This window comes from Atta colombica, unplaced genomic scaffold (genome assembly GCF_001594045.1).
Source record: "Atta colombica isolate Treedump-2 unplaced genomic scaffold, Acol1.0 scaffold238, whole genome shotgun sequence".
Classification (NCBI taxonomy): Eukaryota; Metazoa; Arthropoda; class Insecta; order Hymenoptera; family Formicidae; genus Atta; species Atta colombica.
Window position 1 is genome coordinate 2442028 of NW_017259336.1, and position 8960 is coordinate 2450987.

The 8960-nt window shown below is 29.8% G+C and overlaps 1 protein-coding gene across 1 annotated transcript in view; it reads right to left on the reverse strand.

Moving 5' to 3' along the window:
• Positions 1-1643: 1643 nt before the first annotated feature.
• The window catches only part of LOC108688766, a 33127-nt gene continuing 25810 nt past the window's right edge, over positions 1644-8960 (reverse strand). The window contains exons 5-6 of the mRNA XM_018195156.1: positions 4129-4291; positions 1644-2043 (exon numbers count right to left, since the gene is read on the reverse strand). Coding sequence (XP_018050645.1) covers positions 1799-2043; positions 4129-4291 — 408 coding nt within the window. The 3' untranslated portion in view covers positions 1644-1798. The remainder of the gene's footprint in view (positions 2044-4128; positions 4292-8960) is intronic.

An 8960-nucleotide genomic window follows, 5' to 3' on the forward strand; every position in this document is an offset into this window, starting at 1 on the left:
TCTGAGTCTAATTCTAAGAATTTACTGTTTATTTATGTAAACTACTAGTCTGAATAGTACTGACTTACGAAATTGTGGATCAGAATGCAAAGTTTTTATATCAAGCAAACATGGTTAAAATATTGACAGTTCTGATACCGTATAATTAGACTTAAAAAATAGTAAAGATCTCAATTTAAATAATTGCTTTCGTTCTCGATATAAACTTTACCTCAGAGACATATATTAATGCGTATATTTTAATCTTAGAGAAGAATTTTCAAATCTATAAAAGAGGAAAATAATAATTATTATATAACAATTATTGCGTTTAGTCAATAAAATACAGATATAATACTTTAGAATCCCCTTAACACATATTATTATATTGCAAAAGAGATGCAATTTCAAATAAAAATATAATACTATCATTTACATACCAATATTAAATTTTTATTCCTTCTTTTTATCTTATCAAAATTCATATTTTTATAATAACACATTTTACTTAAAAAAATAATTGAATGCAAAGTTGATTTTTGCTTATAATGTGATTGGTAATCACGCAACTAATTTCAGCTTATTAATATCATTTGAATTAATATCAATTTTATTAATTTAGTTTACGTAATTATGAGATTAGCTATCTTAATATCATATTCTTAATATGCGAATTATTGGTCAATACTCCATGAAATTTATAAAAATACGTGCATTAGGTCAAAATTTTCATCACTTATACAAACACATGTCCACACACATCCACACACACAAACACACACATGTGTTATATTTTATATTATATAATGCTTTCTTAATCTTCTTTATATTTTAGATTCTGCGTCATTATGATTTATTATATTTATAACAAATGCAATTTTCCTCATTTTTTTCTATCATATATGATATGTTTCTCTATTTTAATCCATCCTATTCTCCCGCCAATATTTTCCCGATCATATTTCATTTTCGTTTATATTCTATTATATTAATCCACTTATAAATGTATATGTCGTGTAAAGATATTGTAGAAAAATTGGAAAAGACCTAATATATTCAACAAGTCACTATTAACATGTTAAGTGCCGAGCCTATTTCATTCAACTTTCCGTTTACACCACACAATACCGTCGACTGGAAAGATATGCGCTATGCGCGAACTAAAATAAATAAAAGAACGAGAAGCAAAGTGGTGCCGGACTAACAAATCATCAGTCACACAAAAGGCATAGTACAGTTTTGTTCTCTAAAGCAGATCTATCAAATATTTTAAAAAGTTTTTGAAACACACTGTTGCACTGGCGTGGCATAAACGGAAAGTTCGGTGCCGGTTCGTAGGAAACAGCATGGCGTAAAACGTATTCAAACCACGCGTTTGATCTGAATTTCTTTGATATTTAACTCAGGTAGCTTTGAAGAGTTCTGACGATTATCAATCGTAACTTATTTACACTTTATTGTAACAATATTATACCAGACTCACGAACGACTTGATTCGCATCTTTGGAACTTACTAAAAGTCCCCATTATCAAAATCATAGACGATGTCACCGACAGAGAACTTTAGTATTCGACTTTGGAACAGTAAAAATCGTTTGATATCGTAAAGACATCGTCTCTGATCGTCGAATCAACTATATAATTAGTGATATTGGAAACCACCTACCGTTAATGGAACATGCACATGGAACTACTTTGAGTAGATGTCTTGTCATCACCATTCAATTTCCTGTCGTAACAGCCTTGAACGATGACGATACTGCAATCACGTAGCAAATGCTCATGCTGACAACGCGCACGTGCCAAAAGAGCGTCAAAGTTAAACTTCTGTTGAATGCGTCTGTATACGCACTTTCTTTTGCGAGCCGTTCCTTGACAAGGTCGGGCTGTGTGCCGAGAAGCCAGGATTATGAATGCCAAGAGGTTTGGGCTTCTTCAGAGAACTCCTAAGGGGCGAGGCTGTGCTAGTCACGCTACTGGAAGTCGCTACCGAAGCCGTCGATCCATTTCCGGCCCCACCGACATATGGCTTGCCGCTGGCGTCTGTCATCGAGATCGTGCCACCTGCAACTCAATAAGATTAACAACGCGATTATATTTTCTGTTCTTGATGCTGCTTGATTAAACAAACTTTTACTTTTTTTTTATTTCTTTTATATTCGGAATATCAATGTCAATGTAATCGAACTATTATCACAAGTACGTATATTTTATACTCATATAATACAAGCCTACATAACATAAGATGTTTTAAAGAAAATGAAGAATATCCTATATCCTAAGAATGTCCCTCGGTGTGCTGTATGGGTATAGATATCTATACTAAAAAAAAATATAGTCAATTTTAATAAATATAAATATATTACATTACATACAATTAAATATTTATTGAATACTTGCCAACTAAATATTTATTAAATATAAAGATTTATTTGATATTTATTTGATATTTATTTGATATAAGAAATGTTACTTTGATCTAACAATCTTTTTTTTTACTAAACAAATATTTATTTACGTAAATACAAATATTTATTTAAGTAAAAGTTTAGTTGGCAATATTAAACTAAATATTTATTAAAATTGACTATATTTTTTTTAGTGTATACAGAGGGACAGAGAAAGAAAGAGAGAGAGAGAGAGAGAGAGAGAGAGAGAGAGAGAGAGAGAGAGAGAGAGAGAGATTTGCATAAGATACTAACTATAATATGCAAAAGAATGCATAAAATCTTACGAGCTGTGATACGCACTCCCAAAACATTTTTAAAAAATTGACATTTTTTTGGACTATTTATTCAAATGTTTGTAAATGTAACAATATGTGTTTTTAATCATATAATTCTTAAGATCCCATAATAGTTATTGAATCTAAAATATTATTGTTTAAAAAGAACAACATTGTTATGGATATTTAAATAAATAATTCCAAAAGTGTCAATCTTTTTAAAAATATTTTCAAACTTTTGGCTTAGGGTGTATTAGCAGAAAGAATAGATAATATTTCGATTACATATTATTATTATTCAAATTATATATATATATTTTATACGTATATTATATATTATACGTGTGTGTTACAAGCATTGCTGTTGATAAGCATTGCGTGCCAGGATGATAAAAAAAGCCACTTCGTTTTATGATCTAATATATTACGACGCTAAGTCCATAAGTTACGGTAGATGGATTTGATGTATTGGGGGTGACCTTTACGCGCAGCAATATAGCGAAGATACGCAGCGTAGCGTAATCGCTACATTACTATAAATTTATTCGGTGTCTCAAAAATGCTATGTAGTGACGAGCAAATACACAAAACACAATTTATCTCATCCTGCATATAGGTATATTTGTGTGTGTGTGTGTGTGTGTGTGTGTGTTTAAAAGCGAGAAAAAGCGTAGTCTACTACATTCTTCGACTTTTAAATTTTATCAGTTCCAGACATGATAACATAATATCCTTCTTTTCTGAGAATTATATCGATTTTATGTCGACTGACTAAACCAAGTTCTTTCAGAAAAGCCGACTATCAAGTATTGGCAAATATGACCTACAATATAAATTATTATCGAAACTTCGTTGCGAAAGCGAAATTAAGTGTTTCAAGAAGAAAGGATATATCAAAGTGGATTTTAACAAAGAAAAGTCATCCATAATATAAACAATATATATGTCATAACAAAAAAAAGCTCTCTCTCTCTCTCTCTCTCTCTCTTTTTCTGTCTCTCTCTCTCTCTCTCTTTGTGTGATTTTTAAAAATATTCTAATTCTTAGAAAAGATGAACAGTTAGTTGAATAGAGATGAAAATTAAATTACATTGATAGAAACGAGAATGAATTTTTAATGAATTTTTTTTAAATGTTTTCTGTACATAGTACGGCAAATTAAATGTTAAATTATGGTCTTATCGCATCCATCCTAATGTTAAATAAAGTTCGCAATGAATAGAAATACATTGAACAATAAACTGAATGCTTTAAAAACAGATGTTAATATATTGATTGCCTTATACTTTCAGTCAATTTGACGAATTTTATTGTAAATCTATTTGTTATATCATAATATCAAAAAGGATAACATGTCCATATTCAATAGGAAAATTTAGTTGAATTATCACAGAAAATTGAACTGCTGTCCAGTTCGAACTTACCGTTCGTGGGTTGATGATATTCCCGATATCCTGGATTATTTATAGTAGCTCCACGAGGATCCGTGACAACCCTAATCTTAGTCGGATCGCCACCTCTTCGGGCGTAAATACCCTCGTAAATGGCAGAAACTAGTACACCAAAGTTCAAAGCGATGGCAGCCAACTGCAATAATAAATAAAATCTACTAAAAATGTCTTGATCAAAATCTAATTGTGCGAAGCTACGTACATATATCAAAAATATCGATCGTATCTTCTCTTAGCACATTTCATAATTCTTCTTCTCCATTTCATACATTTCTCGTCAAGTAGTAAAATATTAGATAATAACAATTATTTGTAAGTAATAATTCAGAAATGCCTTACATGCTTGTAATAAACTAAAATTTATATAGAAATTAATACATATATAAGAAAGCATATATTATAAGCATATAAAGATAAACAAGATTACATCCTTTTTATGAGACTTATAATCCATCAATATATTCGATTGGAATTAAAATATAACATATTTATCACAAAATAAATAAATTTTTAAACATATATGATGTACATAATCGTTCTGTTTGCAATCATATATTTAATATTACATTGATTGAATAGGTATAAAATAGCTATATAAATAAAACGCATACTTATTGTTTGAGCTTTAAAAATTTTTTCATTGTAAAATTTTAAAAAATTTTACGTGTTTGATTTTAATTTAAAAACAGCTTTGATTTTTTTTATTTTATAGTTTTAAATGTTTTCTGTTATGTTTTTTTACACATTGTTGAGAAATTGGAGAATATGAGTTTTACTTTTAGATATTATACACTGAAAAAAAATATAGTCAATTTTAATAAATATTTAATTGAATACTAAACTAGCAAACTAAATATTTATTAAATATAAAGATATATTTATTTAATACAAGAAATGTTGATTTGATTTAACAATCATTTTTTTTACTGAACAAATATTTATTTATTTACTTACTATAAGTAAATGTTTAATAGTATTGAACTAAACATTTATTAAAATTAACTATATTTTTTTCTCAGTACAGTGACTCGTATAATTTAAATAGCCTATAACAGAATCTTATCACAAGAAATTTTGACAAAACAAGAATGAAAATGAAAAATATATATTTCTTTTTATACATCCTATAGCTTACTATATCTTATACTTATCCTAACTTACTGAAGTTAACAAAAATGTCAATCAAAAGTTTATCAACTTATGGCCGGACTGTTACGTCTCCAGTATAATCAAAGCGAAGTTTATAAAATTGATAATAATAATAAAATTAATTCACTAGGAAGCCTATTATATCTATAAATTGTTTATTTTACGATAAAGATTTATGATCTCTAAAACGAGAGAATGCACCTATCCGGAAATGAGACATAAATAAAATCAAAAACTCGAACTGTAAATTTTACGTACACAATCATAAGAAATCTATTGCTTTTCCGAGAATCGCGCATTTATTTTCCTTTGCATTAATTGGCTTGTAAATTCCAATTACTTGACACATCGTCCACTGTTTTAATCCACTGTTCTAATTTGGCGCATCTCCATGTTCTCAAAATATCAATTCACATCGAGAGTTCGCTATATGCCATAGTCCCTACTATCTTGCAGGAAAACGATTGCACACTATGAATCCCATCTCCAAGCGCGCGATCAAATGTCTCTCTTTCTCTCTCTCTCTCTCTCTCTCTCTCTTTCTCGAACGTCGTTCTTCCTTACACGACAAGCAAGTAACTAGATGATCCTCATCGTGTATTATCAATATGAGCAGAAGAGGCATCATCCGTAGGTGGTGATCGACTAGATGGATAGTGGAAGGAGTGCGCGAGGAAGGGGAGACAATTTAATTAGGGCCAACAAAGAAGCCACGCGCGCCATTGTCGTTCCATCGCTATAATTAATCTGGTCGTCCGGTGTTTGCCTCCTTTCTTTTTGTCCTCCTTGGGGATGAACGTCGCGACGAGCTTCTCTCCCCTATACACGAGAGATCTGATAAAAAAGAACGCAAGCAACCGCTCGTTGATGTTCTTCACCACCCCCTCCCCCTTTTGATTACCACGGCAATGGTTATTTTTCCTGTTGCATGGACGGGTTTCTTTCGCACTGATGTACATATGAGTATTATCAAATAAATCAAGAAAAAGTCGCGGTAAAATAATGAAAATTTCAAAAACATGATTGAACAGAAAATAAGAGAAACTTGATTTGGACAACAAAAACTAATCTGTTTTTTATCACTTTCTGAACTGGTGCACACGATGCAATAAATTAAAATAAAACAATTATACGTTTGTTTCACTTCAATTTATTGCATGTGCACCAGTTTAGAGAGTGATAAGAAACAGACCTTTAAGCACAATAAAAAACAGACCTTTTGTTTCATGCAAACGAGTATGCATATGTATCACATAATTTCACAACAAATGATATTTTCACACGTATGTAGCATACATTAATTGTATAAATGGGATGACTTGGTTGTGTAATAAAATTTTGCTAGATATAGCAGCTATTGTGTGCAACATTAAATTGCTCGCTTCAATAACTTTTTTTGCAACATTTATAGCGAAAATTATTTGCATTATCAATTAGATGCAACTTAATTTATTTTAAAGGAGATAACTTATGATTATTATTCTTCCTTCGCGATCATAAATATATTCCTTAATATAGAATTGATTGTTTCTCGATGGAATTATCAAGTATAAATTTAAATATAAAAAGATATAACAAAAGTTTTATATTATTTTCATTTGTACATTTAGTATACAATATTGTTAATATCATGGGAAAGTAAAAGCAAATACATTAACTCAATTGAATTTCCTTGAGTAAATGATATTACCTTGCCTTGTTTGTGCTTATTCATTCTATCCAATTCAATTTCGTCCTTGGCCCCTTTCAAGAGATTCCGTTTTCTCTTGTCCATCATCGTATATTTTCGAAGATAAGATATCAAAATATCATTGTATCTAACATAATGATAAAACAATCGATGTTGAAAGAGAATTTATCGCGAGCAAAATATACAATACAGTGAACCAATCAATTGAAAATTTCGTCTTTTTAAAATATATTATATATTTAATTTTTTAATATATGCTTATTAAAAAAAATATGACTAATAGCTTTGAATGGCAAAAAGTATTGCTCACGTTCGAGCTTGCGTGCCACGACAAAAGGCTGAACTCATACCAGCTGAGAAACGAAAAAATTCACTTATCGCAAAAACTGAGAACGAGGACAACACGGCGAGTTCATTAACGAGCCACACCGAAACACTCACTGCAGGTCCGCCAATGTCGGCTCATTGTTTTAAAAGTATCTACGAGTCGTGGCTGCTCCGACACATACTAAGTTACGATCGGTGGGGAGGGACTTAAAGAAACACCTGAGTCCAGTTCACGATCAGATGACTTCTAAGCTTAAGTTTAATTCTTCGTTAGATATATGTTTCTGCGTCAATTGACAATTTACTCGCACGCTAATGGAAGTGCATGGTATTACTTGATAAAGTTATCTCAATATATTCATCCTTTTAGCTCTCTTAATTTTTTTATATAAGCAATTTCAAGCGTAGTAAACGATAGTAAGTTTAAAATAATTTATCTCAGCACATATTCATAATATATTATAATCAGGCTAAATTTCCACGCAGAAAAAAGAAATTTATGGCATCTTGGCATAATTTTGCTACGAGATCATAATATTTCTGAAATATATTCACCATAATATGATAGTCACATAATACGATGATATTTGAAAACATTTTTACATATATATTATATTATACGTAATACCTATGTTCATGACTTTTTGCAAGATATATTTTTACATACAGATCTATTTTCTTTAGAATTACTTCTTACTCTTAGAAATTGAACACATTTAACAATTACAAATGTATTTCCTATTTCATGATTAAATAAATCTTATTTACTAAATGTTGTTATTTTACATGCGTTTTAATCAAATTGAACTTGAAAGAAAAAGAAAAAAACAAAAATTTATTTACTTCAAAAATACATATTGATCTCGTAAATTCGTGCATATTAATAATTTATAAGTGCATATTGATTTAAAGTTCACAGACATATATCCCTTTTTGCTATTCAGATAGAATTATTCCGCGAAGAATCGTAATAAAGAGTTTGGTATTTTTCTTAACAAAATCGGAACTTTACTATATATGCTTCCTAAATTGCAAAGATCGAATATTAAGAGAGAAAATATTTTTCCATCGATCTGATAATATCCCATACAAGATGCACATCACATATATATGTAATAACAAGTTGAATATTTCCTTGACGGAATCTGAAACTTTACTATACTGCAAGTACTAAATTGTAAAGACCGCGAATGTTTCATCTGCATTGGGAGAAACCCGAGCTGCCGTCTTGCGATAAGAACAAACTTTCGAAGTGCGTTGGCGATGTTATCGTTTAGTTTTATAAAACGTGACGTTCTTTCACATGCCATCATTGTCGCTGTTGCATCGTACTCTGTGGTCGATATCCAAATTATTATTACCAATACGAATGTAATTTATTTTTTGATTAATCTATATCCATATTAAAATAGGTTTAATAGAGCCACATATTATATCGAAATAAAAATGTATTCGCATATGAGAGAGATATTTTTGTTTAATTAATAGTCTCTGTAATTTTAATAATGTTTTTTAATAATAACTTAATAATAATATTTAATAATATTAATAACATTTAATAATATTTAATAATATTACTTGATCGAAAAAATTGTTCTTTATTTCTTTTTATTAATCTATAAAAATCTCTTCTTAAATA